Source organism: Cyprinus carpio, chromosome B19 (genome assembly GCF_018340385.1).
Source record: "Cyprinus carpio isolate SPL01 chromosome B19, ASM1834038v1, whole genome shotgun sequence".
NCBI classification, from domain to species: Eukaryota; Metazoa; Chordata; class Actinopteri; order Cypriniformes; family Cyprinidae; genus Cyprinus; species Cyprinus carpio.
Window position 1 is genome coordinate 22,572,776 of NC_056615.1, and position 22,393 is coordinate 22,595,168.

Genomic DNA, 22,393 nt, shown 5'->3' on the forward strand with positions numbered 1-22,393 from the left:
AACGGAACATAGAACAAGATGTCAAACGTGACTGGTTAGCATGTGGTCAGTTATAGCTTCTGTTGGTAGATGCCTTACACCATTCTACAGTCAAAGGCACCTTTCTTCATTGACAACCTTTCAAAAGTACACTTAGCACAGTAAATATACTACTGAGAGCGTTTTTTATCTGAAGCAACTGTTTAAAGTATTAAACTAGAATTTTTATAGCTCAAATCCATTTCATGAGCCTGACAGAAGTCGTGCCCGATGTAACTTGAGTGCTGCTGGAGACTGTTTAGAATAAAGAAGTCACATAATGTGTCATTGTTATTAATACAGACAGGAAGTTATACGTCTCAACAACAAATCTCTTTGAATATGTGATGGTCAATAAAATAAGGTATAATTTTATGTATGTGCTCACTAAGAGGGAAGAATGATGATGGCAATAGCATTCCAGCTGAGAAACTGTAGACTCTGTCTTAAAACATCATCGACTATCTATTGTTTTAAAAGACCTAATGTTCAGCATAAAATCTCACATTTTTGGCATTTCAGTTTTGCTCCACTTCCTAAAATACAATAGTTTCACCATAATTTTAAGCAGAATGTTATGTCATGTATGGACACGACAATCCCCTATTGCACTGCAGTATATGGATGGGAGTGTCAGGGTTTGGCTGATCAGTCAGATCCATATGATGATGAAATAGTCTGGTGTCTTTGAGGCCAGTGCTCAGGATAGTCACTAAATGTTTTGGTAATTTATATTTACTTGTGGTGCTATTTTGTAAACTACCTCTTAAAATACAGATGAGCAATTTCACAAGCAATTGAACATACTAGAGGAATCAGTAAAGCTGTAGAGACTGCATTTAGTGATCTCCTGTAGAGAAAAAAACTGAACTGGCAAAAACTGCATGTTGTAAACATACTAAATCAAATTAGCAGTGATTAATTTGTTGAATTTTTCACAGTTACCTACTGTGACTTGAAATAGCTGAAGCACACATTTACATTGTTCATTTATCTATAGCACACATTATATATTTAGATGTGTGCACAAAACAGATATTGACTATACATTTATTTTAACTGTCAGCTTCTTCAGTTTCACAGATGATATTAAAGCATTTAATTACAGAATTGCATGTCATATTGATGTTAAAACTGATTGCAAGATGAGTGAAGTGTGAGCTATCAATACAAAAAGCTTTTGTTTTATTAGGTAAATCTGCTTCAGATCTCATTCATTAAAACACAGAACAGGAGAAGTAGCATTTTTAGTTGGGTAAAAGTAAGCAAATCCAAACCCAATTTTGTTCTGCACATATACAGTACACAATATATCACTGATGTTTCATTATGTATCACTATAGGTAAATTAATATTTCTTTTCACAAATAAACTTTTTCTGTTTTTTACAAGAAGCATCAAACCAAGATTGAAAGTTGCCGTTCTCATCTCCCAGACTAGCACAGTTCTCTCCAGATGGATCCTGGTTTTTCCAGTTATCAGGTTCTCTTGGCCCCTCTCTGAACCAGAACCTTTAAGAAACAAAAGCAGTAATACATTTGGTTAACGTAAACTAAGTAAAATGAAAATAAATAACTGGTGGTTTTGCAATACTAATACACACGTGTAATCCCTTTAAAAATATTAGAAAATTAAAAGTGGTCAAGCAACAAACTTTCCAAAAATAAATAAATAAAAGAAATAAAGAAAATCACACATGCAGAGTTCTTACTGTACTCCAGTTTCACTGAGAGTTTGGTTATTCACCCAAACCCAGTGTCCTTCAGTTTCCAGATCATTCAGACCAATCCAGTGCGTCTCTTTAATTTTAGAGACCAGAAAATCCTGATGGAGAATAAATACATAAGAAATAGTGTAAAAAATTGTGTTCGCATAGGTAAAGGTATAAGTAAGTACATAAGTAAATAAATAAATAGATAAATAAATAAATACTCTTAAAATAAACTTTCATTTTTATGATCAAAACATAAATCATTTTGTAAAGCCTCTGTCATGAAACAGACAATGATGATGAGGTAGAGAACCCAAGTGCAGTTTATTTAGAATGTTGATGACCCAAAAACATAAACTAAGATGCCTAGACCTAGAAACCTAGAAAATAGATCCCAAAAACCTAGACCAATGTGACACCCATCAGCTGTAAGTCAAGTTATTTGTCTCATTACACTTGCATCGAGTACCAATTAATTCATAATTGATCTGACTTGCCTGTTCTGATTGGCTGGTTATGGTGACCAGATCGGCTCCTTTTGAAATACAGACATCTCGACTGCTTGACCAGTTCAGTTTATCTGAGCTGAATAAATACAGCTTTCCACGACAAGCTATCCAGCCATCCACAGAGAGATTACAAGACTTAGCTGTGATAAATGAATAAAGTGTAATTAAACCTTCCATTATTTAGATTATAAGGTTAATCAAACTGGTACCTTGTGCAGTAAAATCTTTGTATACAAATTGTCACTCACCATCGTAAAACGACAACCATTTTCTAAGTGTGTTGTATCTGGCTGTAAGAATGAAGTACTCTTTCTTCATTACTGGTGAAAAGACAATTAAAAAAAGAGACACAATTGAACTCAGACTGAGGCAGTTTTTACTGCTGAATTCTCTGTCTCTCTCTCTCTCTCTCTCTCTCTCTCTCTCTCTCAATACTAAATTAATGGAAATGTCAACTCACCATCATGAAGTTGAAAGTGTTCTCTAACTCTTGTGTAATTGGATTTACATTCCTCTAGCTCTCTAATCAGAACTGGCAAATAAATAAATAAATAAATAAATACATAAATACATGAATAAAAAGAAAACAGATAAAGACAAATAGATAAAGTTACTCATAAACTACTGTAAATGAAACATGCTTATGCTCATTAATGAAACCGTTTTCTCACTTGTGCCGTTGATCTCTTGAGCTGACAGTTGCTTTGAAATCATGATGTGTTGATTATTCAGTAACTCAAAATCAGCAAGCTTTTGATTATCTGATTAAAGACAAAATAGACTATTGGTAAATATTTGTTTTTGAGAAAAATCCATACCATGCACCTAAGACTAGAATCATCTACCAAAATAAATAAATAAATAAATAAATACAAGTTGAATGAATGAATGAATTAATTAATATTGTCTTGCTTCAAAATAACTAACTAAAAGCAAGCTTATTAGAAGAGCAAACATCTGAACATAGCCTACATCAGCTTAATAAAAACTACCTAAAATTACAACAACAAAAAAATAAAAACAAAACATCTGTGGGATATATTTTCTGAAGTCTAATGTGATTTTTTTATTTTTCCCCAGTTTGGCTCACGTCCACTACGTTTATGGAGAGAGTGGGGTTTATGTCCTATACTGCAGCTAGCCATTAGGTGGCGAACAAAATCTCTCTCTCTCTCTCTCTCTCTCTCTCTCTCTCTCTCTCAAGTTCAAGTTCAAGTTTAAGTTGCTTTATTGGCATCAATGGCATGATATTTGAGTTACAGTATTGCCAAAGCATTTAGATACAGAATAAAATATAGAATATGATTACACCATCAAAGGAGACGATAAATACAACAAAAAATAGATCAATACAATAAAAATATAACAGCAGATAATATTTCTAATATTAATAATAGTAATTATATACAATTAAGAATATCAAATAAAACAGTTGAATACCATAAATTATCCCTTTCGTATGGTGTGTATGGTGTATAAATATTCTGCAGCTAGTTTGACTGCCATCTCATTCTCTCCGAGTATATAGAGTAGTTTCTCATTTAGTCATTTAGAGACAAGAATGAATGATTCAATGCTTCAAACTGTGGGAAGAATGTTTCTCTTGTAGTGGTGTATTTGGGGCAGACAAGAAGGAAGTGTTTCTCATCCTCTATTAGATTTAGCTCACAGTGTTTGCACAGTCACTCTTCTCTCGATAGCCAGGATTGTTTATGTCTACCGATCTCTATTTCCAAATCATGATCACTGAGTCGATATTTTGAAAGGATTTGTCTTTCTTTTGATTGCTTGAGTGATAAGTAATTTGTTTTGTTTTGTGGTTCTGTTTAGGGCCGAATAACACTGGAATTTGGTTTAGAGGTCAAATTCATTTTTTTATTTTTCATCATATTTATACTTCAGATTCTTGTCAATTAGTTTCTGATTGTTGAGGGCTTTATATTGAACAGATTCAGTGTCAGATTGAGTCAGATGATGATAGAACTGAACAGCTCTTTTTTTAATTTCAGTGTGTAAGGGGTATAAGCCAAGTTCAGCCCTGCAGGCATTATTAGAAGTGCTTCTGGTCACCCTTAGGATGTTTTTGGCAAATTCCAATTATGTTCTCTCTATTAAACTTTTATCCCAGTTTTCAAATTTTAATATTGGTCCCCAAATTTCACTCCCGTACAGTAGGATTGGTTTGATGATTGCGTGATATAATTTAATCCATGTTCGAATTGGTAGTTTTAATTGGCCAAACCGTGCTTTAATGGCATAAAATGCCCTCCGTGCCTTCTCATTCAGGGCCTTCACAGCCAGACTGAAGCCCCCTGATGCTGAGATCTCGATGCCCAGGTAAGTGTAGCTGCTGCTGTGCTCGAGGACTTCTCCTCCATAACTGAATTGGTATCTGTTTCCCTGAGACCTGGCCTTCTTCTGGAACACCATGACCCTGGTTTTGTCCAGGTTTACCGCCAGTGCCCACTCCTCACAGTACTGTTCCAGCAGGGCCAGGCTGTGCTGGAGACCCTCGGCTGTGGGAGACAGCAGAACCAGGTCGTCTGCATACAGCAGGCACTTGACTTCACAGTCGTGCAGAGTGAGGCCCGGGATGCTGCCGGAGTGCTTCAGAGCTTCTGCCAGCTCGTTAATGTAGATGTTAAACAGTGTTGAGCTCAGACTGCATCCCTGCCTCACTCCACGACCCTGCTGGAAGAACGCTGTTCTCAGATTCCCAATCTTGACCTCACATTTACTGTTTTTATACATGGATTCTATAATATCGAATGTTTTTCCACCAATGCCAATTTGTAATAATTTGTATAGTAAACCATCATGCCAAAAAGAGTCGAAAGCTTTTTTAAAATCAACAAAACATTTAAATATTTTTCTTTGTTTGCCCTTTAGATTTTTGTAAATTAGAGTGTGGAGAGAATAGATGTGGTCAGATGTACGTTGTTTTGGTAAAAAGCTAATTTGTGATTTATTTAGGATGTTGTGTCTTGTGAGGGATGTCACTATGCGGCTGTTTATTATATTACAGAAAAGCTTTGCTAGGTTACTGCCCACACAGATGCCACGGTAATTACTGGGATCCAGTTTGTCTCCTTTTTTATATATGGGTGTGATCAGTCCTTCAGACCAGGAGTTTGAGCATCTCATTACTGATGTTGTCTTGTCCACATGCCTTCTTTAATTTGAGGTTTTTAATGTGCTCTGATATTTCTGATGTTGTTATAATCATGTCCAGTGGGTTTTGGTAATTTTTGATAGTTTTCTTCAAATCTTCTAGTTTTCTCTGTGTTTTAGTTTGGGGCTGGTTGAGGTCTGGTTCTAGTGTTTGGTAAAGAGTTTTAAAGTAAGATCTCCAGACTGTGCCGCTCTGGAGGAATGTGTCTGATTTGGGGCCTTAAATTTTTTTAAAGAGATTCCAGAAATTGTTTTGGTCCATTGATTGATCTATTTCATCAATTTTAGCTTCATAATATTGATCTCTTTTGTTACAAATGAGCTTTTTATAATTTTTCAAGCAGCTGGAGTAGGCGAGGCGTAGCGTCTGATTGGCTGGATCTTTATGCTTTTTGTTAGCAAGTCGTCGAAGGTCTTTTCTGAGACATTTGCATTCATTATCAAACCACATATTCTTTTTTATTTTTGGTTTGTTTATTCTATGTTTGTTTGGTTGTTAAATGTTAGATATAGTGGCCAAAGTTTGAAATATATAATTAAGATTGGATGTTGCTGAGTTTATTCCATTAGTATCTAGAGTGAAATCTGTGGACATAAAGTCGTCCAGTATTTTTAGTATTACAGAGCTGCTCATGTTTTCTTTGAACTGTTCAGCACTAGATTGGTTCCAGTTGAGTTTTGGTTTTAAGGGGAACAGTTTTTCATGTTTGGGGGGAGTTCTGACCCTGTCACAGGACTGTTTCAGGTAAAGGACTGTTTGGCAGTGGTCAGAAATGGGAAGTTGAGGTCTAACTGTAAAGGCGTTAATAAAATTTGGGTCAATGTCTGTAATTGAGTAATCAACTACGCTGGCTCCTAATGTGGAGGAATAGGTGAATCTACCAAAAGAATCTCCCCTGGTTCTGCCATTTATGATAAACAGCCCTAGACCTTTACAAAGCTTTAACATCTGCTTCCCATTTATGTTGATTACATTGTCACAGCTGGTTCTCGGAGTAATGACTGGTGTTGACTGAGATACAATGTCCCCAAAAATGTGGATTATGATGTGCTTGTACGTTTCATTCAGATTTTTATCTGATAAGATCTGAAAAGCCTTGCCAGTGTTCGGGCACCACATTTTCTGTACTTTCATTTTTGGAAACAAGAGTTTCTCGTTTATATATTTTCCGTTGGAGTCGATGAGAAGAAGAGCTTCTGCTTGGCTGGAGTTGTGTGGAGCGGTGCTGTGAGGAACTGATGAAGAGTGAGGCTCGTCCACTGCAGGTGATTGCTGATTGTCTAGACAGGTCAAGTGTACATCATCAAACACTAAGAAATATAAAACATCAATCATAAGTTCATCCATCTTACAAACAACTTAATCTTTCCAACAAAGTTCTGATCCCTCTCTCTCTCTCTCTCTCTCTCTCTGGTAACTTTTCACATACATGCAGACTACAATTGGCCATCTGCACAAAGCGCTTTTTAGAACTTCCTATAAAGATAGGCCAGCTCGAGATCTTCTGGTGAAGCTCATTTTATATGTGCTATATGTAGGTAGAGACTCTCACATAAACCTCTCCTGCCTCCTTCTTATCAGAAACTGCAACCCCTTAAATAATGATAGTGGACTTAACATACAGTTTCGTGTTATTAAAGAACATATCATTTTATATGTCTGGTAATCCCAGGAAAGTACCCAGACACATAACTGTACATTCAGATAAACACTCGTGTAAATTTAACATTCGCGTTTGTCATTCCTGAAACTGTATAGATGGATGTTTGATCCTCTTAGACAAACAAAACTTTTCTCCAAATTGTAAATGTGTTAGGCTATGTAGAGAAACCAAGTGAAGGGAACTCCCCCTATGGCACACAGTTGACCAGAAATGACTGAAGTAGCTTATTTAAAACCAGAAAGTAATCATGCACATGGTCAATTAACAGTATATGTTTTATCATTCTTCATCTATTTTGAAACCAATTTAAGTGTAACCACAACCATACAGTATGTGACCCGTGTTGGCAAAATGAGTCGGAATTGATTTTGGTAGAATTTCATGTTTTCATAAAAGTAAGTTCATTAAGCCCTCATCTAGCAATCCCAATGCTCCAAATAGTTATTAAACATCTAAACAAAATTATCTTTATTTGTACGTTTTTAGAGAGGAGTAGCCTATCTGTGCTCGCTTCTTTCACTGCCACTGACATTTGAATCGTGCACATAATGGCGATTCCGCCAGCGTGCAATCCCGATAAATTTACACTTAAGGTGCTGTACTTATGCACTATTCTTTTGCAGTATAAATAGTGTGAGTAGTGCATTCATAATGAAAATTCCAAAAAGAAAAAGTGCACTTTAAATACCCGGATGAGGCACTTAAATAACCAAAAAAAAAAAAGAAGAAGAAGTTTGGAATGTTGGACCCTTTTTATGCACTCAACTATTGCAATTTTAAAGGGTTAGTTCACCTAAAAATGGAAATTAACCTGTGTTTTACTCACCCTCAAAGCATCCTATGTGTATATGACTTTCTTCTTTCAGACAAATCCAATCGGAGTTATATTAAAAATTGTCCTGGCTATTCCAAGCTCTATCACTGCAGTCAGTGGGTGTTGCAGTTGAACAGTTGTGCATCCATAATAAAACGTGCCTCGCATGGCTCCGGAGGATCAGTAAAGACGTCCTGTAGCTAATCCATGTGTTTTTGTGTTTTGAAAAAAAAAAAAAAAAAAAAAAAAAAATCCATATTTCAAATGTAATAAACACTTTTCTCTCATTTCTGTCATACGCGGAAGGCGTTTCGGCGGATGACGCAGCACGTATGCGCAGTGCGCACGCCTCTGAGATATGCTAGTCTCGCGAGTTTGTTTATAGGAGCTTTTTTTTTTCATTTATTTATTTTTCTCTCTCCACATTCGTCACTAAACATGCAATGCCATAGCCGTGGGAATATATTTTATCTGACGGGTGCTGGGGGGTGGGGCTTGATGTTGCAGGGCAGGGCCATGGTGGGGGATTTTTTACAAAACCTTAATATTAAACAGCCCAAACTCTTATAGATTAACATAAACATGAAGACAGAGTTATATGTGAACCAATATATATTTGTGCTTTTGTGATTTTAGTTCAATAATTTTTTTTCTTTAATATTTCTATTATTTAAGGGGATTTTACTAAATATTAATCGTTGATATGCATTTTTTGGTCAGTGCATTTTGGTGAATTCTCTCATCAGAAACAACAAAGTGCAGATGTACATGTGATGTAAGAGATGAATTCATCATACACTGCAGACAACATCACTGATTATAACTTGTAGCTTTTTTAGAGTGCTTGCACTCACGCTAGACAGAATTCAGTGATATTCTTTGATAATGTAAATGTTCTTTGCTCGCTGTATAATTTGTTTGTTGTTTGAATAATTGTGGACATGCGGTGTTATAATTAACCTTAAAATGTCTTTTTATTAAACGTGATCAGGTTACATACAAATTCAGTCTTATTAAAATATTTTATGTCATAATATGGTAGCCTACTACTTGCCTAAAATGTTATGATGTGCGTAGTTAATAGATTACATTAGGCTACAGTGGTTTGAGCAAATTTGACCAGAGACTAGAGCACAATTAAACATCTGGGGTTATGTGATAGATGGGGTGCCGTCTTGAGAAGCGAGAAAGCTTCAGAAAATGGTTCATAAAAAGGACGAGGACATGAATGGTTTTTAAAAGTTGGAATGTAAAATTACAGTAATATCGTGTGAACATTTCACATGAAATTCTGTCAGTGCGAGGGGGATCTGTAGGGACACGCGCCGCGAGGCTCCCAAGAAAAATACAACGCACTAGGCTATATATTTCTGGTCAGTTAAATAAATAATCAGTCACAAAACTATCACAAAAATTAAGTACCTTGGAGATGATCGAGGGGGACAAGGACAATCTCAGTGGCCATGCACAACTCTGACATCCTACGTCATCTGCCGGAATGGCTTCCTTGTATGACAGATACCGGAAGTGAGAGAAAAGTGTTTATTACGTTTGAAATATGGATATTTTTCTTACAAAAACACATGGATTCGCTACAGGAGGCCTTTATTCACCCCCGGATCCATGTGAGGCACATCTCATTATGGATGCACACGCTTTATTTGACGACTGTATGAGCTTGGAATAGCCAGGACAATTTTTAATATTATTCCAACTGAATCCGTCCGAAAGACGAAAGTCATACACACTTAGTCTGCCTCAGGGGTGAGTAAAACGCAACCTAATTTTCATTTTTGGGTAAACTTACCCTTTAATGTTAATCAAACAATAGAAGAAAAGATCGCTGCTCTTGATTGAACTTCTTTTGTAGTTTTAATAATCAATTTATTTTACAAACATGCTAAAGTGATTTATACATTTGATTTTTAGTTTTTCTTACTTGAATGCTTTTGTTTAGATGTAAAATGAAAAAAAGCACTATGCCTATTTCTTTCTTATATTTGTTCTGCTTTTGTTTTTTTTTGTTTTTTTGCATATGTTCTTATTTTTTAACAAAAATAAAATAAAAATGACTATATTGTGATTATTAATATAGTAATATAAAGAAAGGAATTGGAGGAAATGATGCAGCGTTACAAGGTGATTTTGCTTTGGAACTTTCAGAAAACTTTAACTTAATTTTTCTCAGAAGTGATGTTTTATTAACAAATTTCGGGAGGAGCATGCGCAGATAATCAACACGGCCAATCCACCATCAGTTATTACACCATCTATCCAACCACAACAAGCCTAAAAGCCGAGCTCTGACCCCTCTACCCAGACAGGGCTCGAAAATGTAATTACTGAGTTTGGAGCCCTCTCCCTGGACAAGCCGCCAAATACGCATAACCTTTACTCAGTTTATTATATGTAGGCTAAGTGTGAACTCGTGAACGTACTTTGCTGAATTTGTCGAATTCAAACGGGTGTAGCTCAGTCTATTTATGTTTGATTCCAACAAATCACATGTAATTTTGAAGGTCTTTTAATGGAGAATGTGAAACTAAAAATAACTTATTTTTGAAAATTTGCTCACTGTGACTCATATTGCTACCACAGGTCACATATACTGTTATTATATTAATTAGAAATAATGTTTTAGCTATTTTTTGATTCAACATTAATAGTGAAGTGCTACTTATTACAAAACAATATAATCATACCATAGCAATGTTCTCTCACATATTTTGCTATTCTAACTGTGCTTATTTCCATTGATATAAGTAGCAGTGGGTTGGTAATAGACAAGAAATGTACAGTTTAACACAATCGTGTTAATATGGTTTCTTTAGTCCTTCAGCAATCTTGCAGCCTGAACCACTGTAGTGAAACAACCCTTACACTATAAATGTTTGTTTGGCAATGATTGTCTACTAAAAGTATGATTTTAAAAGTAAAAAGTTAAAAATTTTGTATGCCCTGAACAGAGCAAAAATAGTATCAGTTACTGTATACTCACAAAGCATCCACAGAGCACAGAGACCTCCGAGAGCAAAAACAAGAGAAAAACCCAGAACAATCAGAAGAACTTTAATCCACTTTGGGGAAGTGACTTCTCTCTCTTGTTCTTCAGTGGAATTATCTGTGGTCAGAAATTTGATGAGATAAAATATGAGAAAATATTTGATCTTTTTCTGAGCTGTTTAATCAGTCCAGCATTGCTGTCTGAAACTATTCCTGAGTTTACAGTTCTTTTCTGCAAGATGAAGTTGCCCAACCTGACATTTTCTGCACTGTACTCCTGCAGTAAACCAGATAAACATCTTGTGACAGCTAGGCCTGTGCAACAACTTTCTATCATGACACATGAGAAAAAAATAAAAAAAATAAATAATGCTCATTAAAGGGCTTCACAGCATTTTGAGAACGTGGATGCTTATAAACAGGAAGTCAAATGGCAAACTTCACACCAGCTCATACATCATTGTTGCCTTTGCAAATATATGTATATTTATGCTTTTGGCAAATTTACATTTATGCTTTTGGCAGATGCTTTTATTCAAAGCATGTAATATTGCATTCAACACTGTGTTTGAACCAATGCCACTGGTGTTGATAGCACCATGATTTACTGTATCTGTCTAACATACAGAAAATTTTCATTCAATTGACAGCATTTGATTCCACTAAAATACATGAACAGATCAAATATAAAGGTCTACCTCAATGCAGGTTAAGATGTTTTGGAGGCATTTGCCAAATGTGCAAAGAACATAAGAAAACATACTGTTCCAGTACTAAATCTTTAAAATATAAATTGTAATGCATGCCGTTAATACTCCTGCCTTACCATTGAATCGAGAAGGTTTTTCACTGGAAGCAACTGTTGAAAGTATGAAACCTGAATTTTCATAGATTGAATCCATTTCATGAGCCTGACGGAACATGTGCCCGATGACACTTGAGTGCTGCTTGAGATGGTTGAGAATAAGGAAGTCATAAAATGTGCTATTCTTATACAATAGGAAGTTGTCTGAGTCTGTATGTTTGAATATGTGACGGTCTCTGAAAATAAGGAATAATGAAATGTTTTTGTGTTCTCCAAATAGGAAGAATGAAATCGGTGGCAAACGCATCTCAGTGGAGATAAGTGTCAACTTTGTCTTTAAACAACATATTCAGTGTATTGCTTTATTTCTCCCAAAATTAAGAATAAAATTCCAAATTCTCAACACAATTTTAGGCATCATTATATGTCATGTATGGACAGGAGATTGAAACCTCTATATATGACACACAATGCTGAAATTATGCTTAAAATTTGCACTTCATCATATGGACATGACGGATCTGTGATCGGCTAGTAAATCCTCTGCTGGTGGATGCTGGAACTTAGGAATGTAAGGATGCACCTCGAGCCGGTCGAAAATCAACACATATGTAACAATTCAAGTCAGTTGAAATGTTAAAAAAATCGTGATACAACTGGGGTGGGGGCTTATAGGAATGTAACTTTGAGGGGAAATCACTGACTTTTAGATAGTATTTTCTTTTCATCTTGCCACTATATAATGCAAAATTACTGTTTATAAGCCCAGCACTGATTTTTTTTTCAGCGGTAACCAAGGAAATGCTGTATCACTGCTGTTGAATAATTCAATTTTGTCTTAAATATCAAAAAATCAGTATTGTGAATTGTATCGCATTGTTACAGCCGTACTTGAACTACACTATTATCAATAGACATTATTTTTATTTGACAGCCATTCAAGTAGTTGGACAGGTTATTTATTTATTTATTAATCAGATGAGAACAAAACTGGACTAAATTGAGCATAATAATGACACTGTTGTCTTCTGCTTTATAGCTTAATTTAATTTAAACATCAACAGTTATTGAACTGAACTGAATCAATACTGAACTGACTACAGTTGAATAACGACACTATTGTCTTCTGTAGAGCTGCTTTACAGGAGAATTTGAATTTGTCTCATGTTTGATGAAGTTTGCATCAGTTGTTCTGTTACTTTTCTGATTATTACTGTGAAGCTGCTTTGAGACAATCTGTACAGTAAAATGCTATAAAAATGAAGGTAACTTGGTTAAAACAACTTAAAAATAACTTTTATAAACGTTACAAGCACTTTATCATATTGGAGGGACCAGTAAAGCTGTAGAGCAGGGGTCTCCAGCCCTGCTCCTGGAAAGCTACTGCCCTGCAGATTTCAGCTCCAACCCCAATCAAACACACCTGAACCAGCTAATCAGGGTGTTCAGGGCTACTTGATAATTACAGACAGGTGTGTTGGAGCAGGGTTGGAACTGAAGTCTGCAGGATGGTAGCTCTCCAGGAACAGGGTTGGAGATCCCTGCTGTAGAGGCTCTATAGTGACCTCTTGTGGAGAAAAGAACAGAGAAATACAGTGACAGAACATGCAAAAATTACATGTATAAATGCAATATTATCAGATTATAAGTGATTCAGGTCTGTTCAGTTTCTCACAAAAACCTACTATATTTGCTTCACAAGACTTGAAATAGTGCACATAACATTTATATTATTCATTAACTGTAGCAGTCTTAAAATTTTTATTTAAAGGGATAGTTCACCCAAAAATGTAACCCCATGCAAAAGTTTGGGAACCCTTGGTTCTTAATACAGTGTGTGGTTACCTGGATGATCCACGACTGTCTTTCTGTTTTGTGATGGTTGTGCATGAGTCTTGTTTGTTCTGAACAGTTAAACTGAGAACTGTTCTTCAGAAAAAATCTTTAAGGTCCTGCAGATTCTTCAGTTTTCCAGCATCTTTGCATATTTGAACTGTTTCCAGCGGTGACTGTATGATTTTGAGATACATCTTTTCACACTGAGGACAATTGAGGCACTCCATCACAACTATTAAAAAAGGTTCAAACATTCACAGATGCTCCAGAAGGAAACAAGATGCATTAAGAGTTGGGGGGTGAAAACTTTTGAACATGATGAAGATGGCCAAATTTTTCTTATTTTGTTGAAATATAATTTTTTTTTCCATTTAGCTCTGCCCTTCGCAAGCAACAGAAGATACTTGTATGTTTCCCGGAACACAAATTAAGTACAATTTACCTTGATCTTCAAATTCCAATTTTTTTATGTCCCAACATGATCTGTTTACACTGTTTTATATCTGTGACACTACTGGGAAAACACAAAAGAAATTTTAGGCAGTATGTCTGATGATGTCTTTACCATTAAATGCAGATTTTTACTGCCATGCTTCAAAAATCAACCCTTTTTTAAAGTGCCATATAATATCTTAGTGAAGAAATTAATTTTCTCTGACAAAATGACACATATAATGCTTTTTTCAGGCTTTAAGTAAATATTTATGTGGATGATATAGTTGTGCACGTCTCCAGCCTTACTTGTTGCTGTTATGATTTCCTGAATTTTAGAAAATAGCTTAGTAGAAGAGATGTTGATATTTAACATGCACACACGCATGGACACATGCACACTCATCCTGTGAACTCAAAAACTTTAAAATTAGAGCTTGAGTGTTAGTTTCCTTTCATCATCTACTCACCTAGCACTTCTACACAGGGGCATAGACATCTTTTCAGAATTGAGGGGGACAGAAATGTTATATAAAACATTACAATATAAAATTTCTGCAATCTATATAACCTCAACAGTTTTTGATCAATAAGATTTTTAATGTTTTACATGTTAACATTTGCATAAGCTTTATTAGAAAAAAAGACTGGAGTTTTCAAAGCACTGTATTTAAAAAAAAAAAAAAAGTATATAAGCTAAAACTACCATGCTAGTTAAAAACAGGATAGTAAAATGCCTAGTTAGAATTTCAGAAGAGTTAAATAAAAGAATTTCAGATGTCTAATCCTACAAACAGAATACATGATAATTCAGTGATTTTTGGATCCTTCTGCCTCTTTCAGTGGGTTGTACGTCTTTTTTGTACAGCTGTTATTAAACAGCTTTACTTTTTTTCTTCCATGTTTGACTCAGAAATTCACCTATTTCCTGCAGGCTCTTTTAACTGATAGTTTTGCCTTTATTGATGTCTTCAACATTTTTGGGCCCAATAAGCTTGTGAGACCCATGAGTTTTCTGTTCTGTTGTAGCAGCAAAATGCCATCCACATGTAAGAAGGAATGTTCACTTTCTCATTCAGTTTAGTATCATCAGGTATTACTCCAGTCAGCACATAGGCTAAAACTCTGTTATTATCATTATCATCATAGCAATACTTATTCATTCTCTCATTAATCACATTTTCCATGCTATTCCATTTATTTGCAGAAAGTCTCGCAAGTCAATCAGCATCTGTTCTTGCGTGCTTAATTTACCAGCAGAATTGATCTTTAACACAGATACACACATCTACCGCTGTGAATCCACAGACTTAAAAAATAGAGTTTGAGTGTTAGTTTTCTTTCACACATATCAAACATGCCACATATTTATTCTGCATTTTGAGTCAGCACTACTTATAATTCACCCAAGCCCTCAAATTAAGATCTGACTTGTCGTAAGTGACATGATCTGTGTATATCGCACTATTTCTGTAGTATTTTAGTATCTTGCAATTTTGTTTCTCATCGTGATACTCAATATGGTGCAAATATTTATGCTGCCACCATATCTTGAAGGCTGGGAATCTCATTTGCATATTCAAAGAACAATTTAAACCGTATTTTAAGTTTTCAGTTTAGCGTTCACAAAAATGAGTTTCAAAATGAAGTAATGAGAGGCAAGGATTAGGTTATTTAGTTGTGAGAAACCTGAACAGATGTCCTTCTATGAGCTTGGCAGGACAAGATCATTTTTTTTTTTTGCATGGTAAAGAGGATCTGTTGTGACCTACAGTGCTGTTTTTATGGAATTTGCTTTTACCTGTGTGTCCCATCTTTGTCTTTTTGCTCCATATCAAAGCGTGACCATATTGAGATCAATGATATGAGCATGAGTAATCAATGATATGAGCATGTTTGATGTGACGTGCTTAAATAAATATATCTACTGTCACGGTACAGAGAACAGAGGTCACAGGTAAGTGGGTTCAGCAGGTTTATTGATACTGGGATCAGAAACGGAAATCAGGCAAGTTCAGAATTCAACATAACACCATTAATGAAGTATCTTAATCTATTAATCTTAATAACTTAAGTTATTAATCTTAATAACTTAATGAAGTATCTGGGAACGTAAACGGTCTATCTTCATCCACAGGAAACTAAAACTAAAGTTAGCTTCATAAAACTCAGGTGAACATAACGTCTTTTAAGAAAGTTAATTGGACCTATCTCAGAAAAACTTGGTTCAATAATCCCATTCTGGGTTCGAGGGCTCATAGAGCAGACAGATGGAGGATTCTCTGGAAGGTGGATCTGGACATGGTGATTCAGGTAAACTGGTAAGGAGCAGGGAAGTGTATTCCATAACATGAAGGAAATACCAACAACAAGACTAGACAATAAGGGAGTGAAAGGCAACTGCTTTTATATGGTAGATGATGAGGTGAATGGTGGCAGGTGAAAAATAAGAAAGAAAAGTGTTAGCCACTCAAACATCCGAGGCAGTTGTAAACCACTGTATATTAAAATGTATACTAATTAAGATACTGAATATTTGACTAATATAATCAATTAAAAGAATCAATATAATCCTAGAAAAATCATTAAATTATCCCAATTACATTTGTGGTATTAATTATTATTTTGCTTATTTTACACTGAATGTAATCAGATATTATATAAAAAATTATGGATGCATGGGCTAAAATCTTTCAAGTGTTTTTCATAAATGTATAAATAAAAAAAAATGTGCGTATGTCTTCTATTACATATGTCAAGTTGTATTACTGTTGTAAAAGCGTCCTCTTGTGGTGAACAAAAGATCAGACTAAGCGGTCTCATGAGACTAAAGATGGACTAAGCGGTCCTATGGGTTTGGAATGACATGAGGGTGCGTAATTAACAACAGAGTTGTCATTTTTGTGTATCCAAAAAATAAATAAATAAATAAATAAAAATAAAAAGAAACACCAACAAACAACCACCCTATCCCATTACAAGCACTGAGGATAATATGCTTAATATTATGCTAAATACGCAAAATATGCTCTTTTCCCCTTCTAGATCACAACCATTTTGCCTTTAGGTTATGGTCTTATTTTTTTCATTTGGTTTTGGTGGCCCCTATTGACTTAATAGTTCTTAATCTCAATTGTACAACTCAAATGTATTCTATTCTATTCTATTCTATTTTTAAAGTGGAATCAGAGATGTTTATCTGCACAAAATATTATCTTTCAAGCTTGTACAACATGCTTGTGTCTTTGAAAACATCATTGTCAGCAGAAATTTCTTTAAGAAGTCACACTTTAAGCATGTTGCATTCACAATAGAAAATATCAAGCTTAAAAATGTCTAAAGATATTTGAGCCTTATTTAATGGCAAAACAATTTAAAGCAATTTTTCCCCCTAAAGGTCAGTTCCTAATGATACAAATTTAAAATACAGCTTTTATTAAAAAGAATAATAATAAAAAAAGATCTGTATTGTTTTCAGCAGCAATTAACTTATAAAAAACAGCCTTTGCTTTGACAGCATTTGTCGTTTGATGAAGGAATGAAATCTGAATTGTCATGCATTGTTATTATTTTAACCATGCAGAAAACTGCACTGCTGAGGAAAAATCAGTAACCTTGTTAGTTATTAGTTATTAGTTTCTCATTGTTAGCCACTAACCTCACTATTGTCAAACACATATGATGCAAGTAGAGATTATCACATTTTATAATCTGATGAAACCTTTTTAAAGTGATTTAATCTTAGTAAATCTCTAAGATAAAAAAGTAAGTAGTTTTAGTAGTAGATGTGGTATGTGAGGTTTAGTTTTCAAAATAATTTTTTTTTTTTTTTTTTTTTTTTTGCTGATGGACTAAGTTACTTTCTTCAATGTGGTCTTCTGGAGCTGTCCGTGGTGCTGCTGTTTAACTGATGGACTCAAAATCCTGCTTCTGATATATGATGATAACAAGAGCCAAAGCAGTGCTGCATGTTAAAAATCATTTTGTATTAAGTAATACATCTCTAATGCTCACCAAAGCTGCATTTATTTGATGAAAAAGACAGTAATATTGTGAAATATTGTTCAAATTTAAAATAGCTGCTTTGTATTTGAATAAATTAATTTCTGTGATGGCAAAGCTGAACTTTTAGCATCATTAATCCAGTCATCAGAGTCATATGATCCTTCAGAGATCATTCTAATATGTTGATTTTCTGCTCAAGAAACATTATCGGTGTCGTAAACAGTACATTAACAATATAATATATTATATTATATTATATTATACTGTACTTATTCTATTTTACTTTTTAATTTATTTAATTTAGATTAGCCAAATTTGGGCTTAAATATAATTGACATCTCCATTAATTCTTCTGAGCTTTAGAAGCACAAACCCTGAGCAATAACTAATTAATTAATTAACTTTGCATATTTCTAGTATGCAGTTTAGAAAGTTATTTGGAAGGGATGTGTTCCTTTTATTTACTGTTAGGGTCTTTCAGATCTCTTATGTTAATCCAGTAAAAGCCAGTCAAGGGAGGGTTTGTTGGACTAGTACAACTCAAGAAACAGGCAGGTAACATCACAAACCCCTCTCACCTGGAACACAACCTGTTTGCACTTCTCCCCTCAAGCAGACGCTACAGATCTCTGTGCACTAGAACATCTGGGCATAAATTTTTTTTTTTCCCCCATGCCATCACCAGCTTAAACGGTTAACAAAGGAATTCATTTCATTCACCTGCGTTCTGTAATTCATTTCTGTAATTCATCCTCCATTTCTAATTACTTTCTCAAGTATTATGTAAATACATATGCATATCTCTTTATACAGCTATACAGTCATGGCCATACGATTTTGGCAGTGACATAAATTTCTAAAACTAATTTTACTGTTTTTGATCATGACACAAAATGACCAGCTCACATTAATTGACTAATCATATCAGCAGCACATGTGAAAGTGTGAATGAGTAGTCATGTAAAATCACTGTCATACTAATTAGATTGTAAGAGCAGACTGATTGAAATAAAAGGAGAGAAGATGTGCTTCCAGTCATTGTGTTCTTAGCAATGGTTACGTCCAAAGAAACATGTGCAGCCATCATCGCTTTGCATTAAAATGTCCTCACATGCAAGGAAATTGCTACAAAGAATATTGAAAGAATACTGAAAGAACCATTTACTGGATCATCAAGAACTTCAAGGAGAGAGGTTCGACTGCAGTGAAGAAGTCTTCAGGACGTCCCAGAGTGTCCAGCAAGCGCCAGGACGGTCTCCTCCTGAGGAGTCAGCTACATAATCGTGTCTCCAGCAGTGCAGAACTTATTCAGGAATGGCAGCAGGTTGGTGTGAGAGCATCTGCACACACAGTGAGGCCAAGACTTTTGGACTACGGCCTGGTGTCAAGAAGGGCAGCAAAGAAGCCACTTCTCTCCAAGAAAAACGTCAAAGACAGACTGAAATTCTGCAAAGTTATTTTCTCTGGTGAAGCTCCCTTCCGACCAACCAAGGGAGTGGGCTCTCTCATAATTCTGCCCAAAAACACTGCCATGAATAAAGAATGCTATCAAAACGTCCTGCAAGAGCTATTTCTTCCAACGATCCATGAGCAATTTAATGATGATCTGTGCATCTTCCAGCATGATGGAGCACCATGTCACAAAGCAAGAGTGATAAAGAAGTTACTCGAAGATCATTACATTGAAATTTTGGATCCGTGGCCAGGCACCTCCCCGGATCTCAATCCCATAGAGAACCTGTGGCAAGTCCTCAAAAGGTGAGTGGACAAGCAGAAGCCCACAAATTGTGATCAACTCCAATAACTAACAAGGCATGAATGGATCGCCATCAGTCAGGATTTGGCCCAGAAGCTAATATCCAGCATGCCAGAGCCAGTTGAAGAGGTTATGAAAAAACTAGGGTCAACATTCTAAATATTGACTCATTATATATATTTTTTGGCAATAAAAGCCTTTAAAACTTATGATATGCTGATCATTGTTTTTCAGTATACCATAGAAATCTACAAATACTGAAACAGCAAACTTTGCAAAACACAATATTGATCTCACTGCCAAAACTTTTGGCCATGACTGTATATAGAGTAAATGATGCACAAATATGTACACAAATCTTCTGTCCAGATTCATACACAGTATTATTATTTATTGTTAAGTCTTACTATTTAATGTTTTCTGTTCTCATGTCAGATATGTATGTATGTATGCATGTTCCAAGAGCACCTTAAAAAACAAAACAAACAAACAAAAAAATCCTTGTGTGTCTGCGCACACTTGGGGAATAAAGCAAATTCTGATTCTGAGATATTTTAAAATATTATGTAATTCATGACTGATGCCTGTTTTTCATGCATACACCAACCAATCATATTGCACAAGACAGTCCTACACAATGTAGAGTGGTAATTTGAATAATTGAATTTCTAATTCTGAAAATGAGTTGAAATCTACACAACTATCATCAGTTTATAGTTTTAAGGGGAAATGGCTAAGAGAAAAAAAACAATTACAAGTAGAATTAAGTGTTTTTACAGCCTGAATGAACAGACTAATTTGGAATTTAACTTCATATGGAGTTTAGTTATGATATCAGTATATAAATGTCATCATCAAATGTAATTCAAATATAATACAACTCTTACAATGTTCTTGAAGACTAAATGCATAGTTAGGCTGCTGCAGCATCTTGCCACTAAACTTGTTTTTCATTGTTCACTTATTGATCATTTCGCATCCAGCCAGCTAAATGAAACTTGCTTAATTTAATTATTTTGAGGTTCATGTGACTAGATTACATTTCTGATGTGAATTTTCTGATTAATTCACAAAAGATTCAATTGGTCAAGTTGTAGTAGTGCTTTAATAGCGTCCTCTTTTGGAGAATAGAAGGAATAACACTCCATTTTATTATTATTATAGATCGTTTCCATTTTACTAACTGTTCAACAAATTTTGAGCCCTGTGTACATAATCTCAAAGAACAAAGTTGGCATCAACTTCAGTTATTATAGATAGCAATTAATGATGTTGAAAATGCCAGACATTGCCTGCTTTAGTTTGTGGTGAAAAGTGGAAATAAAGACACCTTTTTTGGTGTCTCCTCAGTCTTGATTTTGTGACAGCGTGCCAGCTTGGTGTTTAGCTGATGTTGAAGTGATTTCTGGTCATATATATCTAATAGCTAATTATAGAATAAATGAAACATTTTTTATGTGAAAAAGCTGAACACACTGAAGCATTTTTAGCAATGCTGTATAATTGTTATACTTGTAATAATACATCCGTGCATTTACATATTCTGTTGTGTTGCTGAATTGCATCTGATATTAATTTCTTTGACATGAATGCAAATAGCCCTTACGAAAAAGAAGTTTATTCAAGTGTGCTATTAGTATACTTCTTTTAAACTAAAAATAGGAAAGTATGCTTTTAGTTTACTTTTTATGTACTTCTCAGAAATGGGATTTATGTACTCCTCAGAAATATACTTAAAATGACATTTAAGTATACTTGACATACTTACAAAAAGTCCAAATATATTTGAGCTATACTTGTGCTCCTAGAATCCGTGGTTTCTTTATATATGGTAGAGGGCGCTAGTACACATATTCTGTACAGAATTTCCAAAAAAAAAAAAAAAAAAACCCACGTGTGAAGAAGAAGAAGAAACAACAGATACTAACACATGTAACACAATCATCTGACATGAAACAGCATCAAAACTGTAACATTATGGAATAAAATGTAAATCGATGAAGAGGTAATAATTACAGTCAAGGTTTGGGGTGTTGATCGACTCCATCTACGTTTTGATTATCATTCTGAATCCAATTCATAGTCTTTTTTCAGCTTTTTGTTCAAAATGTTATTTCTTTATTTTTTATTAACCTTACCCACATTGAAGTGTTTAAAAAAAAGAATGCATGAAGCTAGAATAGAATGTTTTTGTTTACAAGCAGATACCCAGTTCTTTCTTTGGATGATTTGTATGTTCAGATATTCATATAACAAAATAAATACAAATTAAAACCTAAATGGGGACATAGTAGCATTCTTAAAGTATGATGTAAAGTTCCCTTAACATAAGAAAACTTATGAGTATACTTGCAGTATAAAACTACTAAACTAGTAGTTTACTGAGACTATACTTCAAAGTGTACAAAGTATTTAATTAGTAAACTATCAGTAAACCTATAAGTTCACTTTTAGTATAATTGCAGTACAAAACATAGAGGTAAACTAGTTGTGTACTCAAAGTTTGCTACTGTTATACTTAAAGTATACGAAAGTTATGACTGTTTGAGGAAATTAACTGGTAGGCCATCGACAAAATGTATTTTTATTTTTTTATTTATTTTTTTGCACCTGTATTTATCTTGTTCCTTCTCTGGCCTATGTTAACATCCTGTTTACAGACTTCATAA

At 34.7% G+C, this 22,393-nt stretch overlaps 1 protein-coding gene across 2 annotated transcripts; it reads right to left on the bottom strand.

Moving 5' to 3' along the window:
- Window positions 1-855: 855 nt before the first annotated feature.
- On the bottom strand, window positions 856-11,841 carry LOC109085660 (C-type lectin domain family 4 member F-like). 2 transcript variants are annotated; one of them, XM_042745595.1, is made up of 8 exons: window positions 11,717-11,841; window positions 10,886-11,008; window positions 2,910-2,999; window positions 2,699-2,770; window positions 2,487-2,558; window positions 2,227-2,378; window positions 1,730-1,842; window positions 856-1,529 (listed from the first exon to the last, which is right to left on the bottom strand). In XM_042745595.1, exons 1-8 carry the CDS (start codon window positions 11,811-11,813, stop codon window positions 1,367-1,369), a joined length of 882 nt encoding a protein of 293 aa, XP_042601529.1. In that variant the 5' UTR covers window positions 11,814-11,841; the 3' UTR covers window positions 856-1,366. The 2 variants fall into 2 exon arrangements, with proteins under 2 accessions (XP_042601529.1, XP_018955731.1); XM_019100186.2 differs by lacking the exon at window positions 11,717-11,841 and adding an exon at window positions 9,310-9,393 and having other exon boundaries at window positions 858-1,529; window positions 10,886-10,997.
- Between the last annotated feature and the right edge of the window lie 10,552 nt (window positions 11,842-22,393).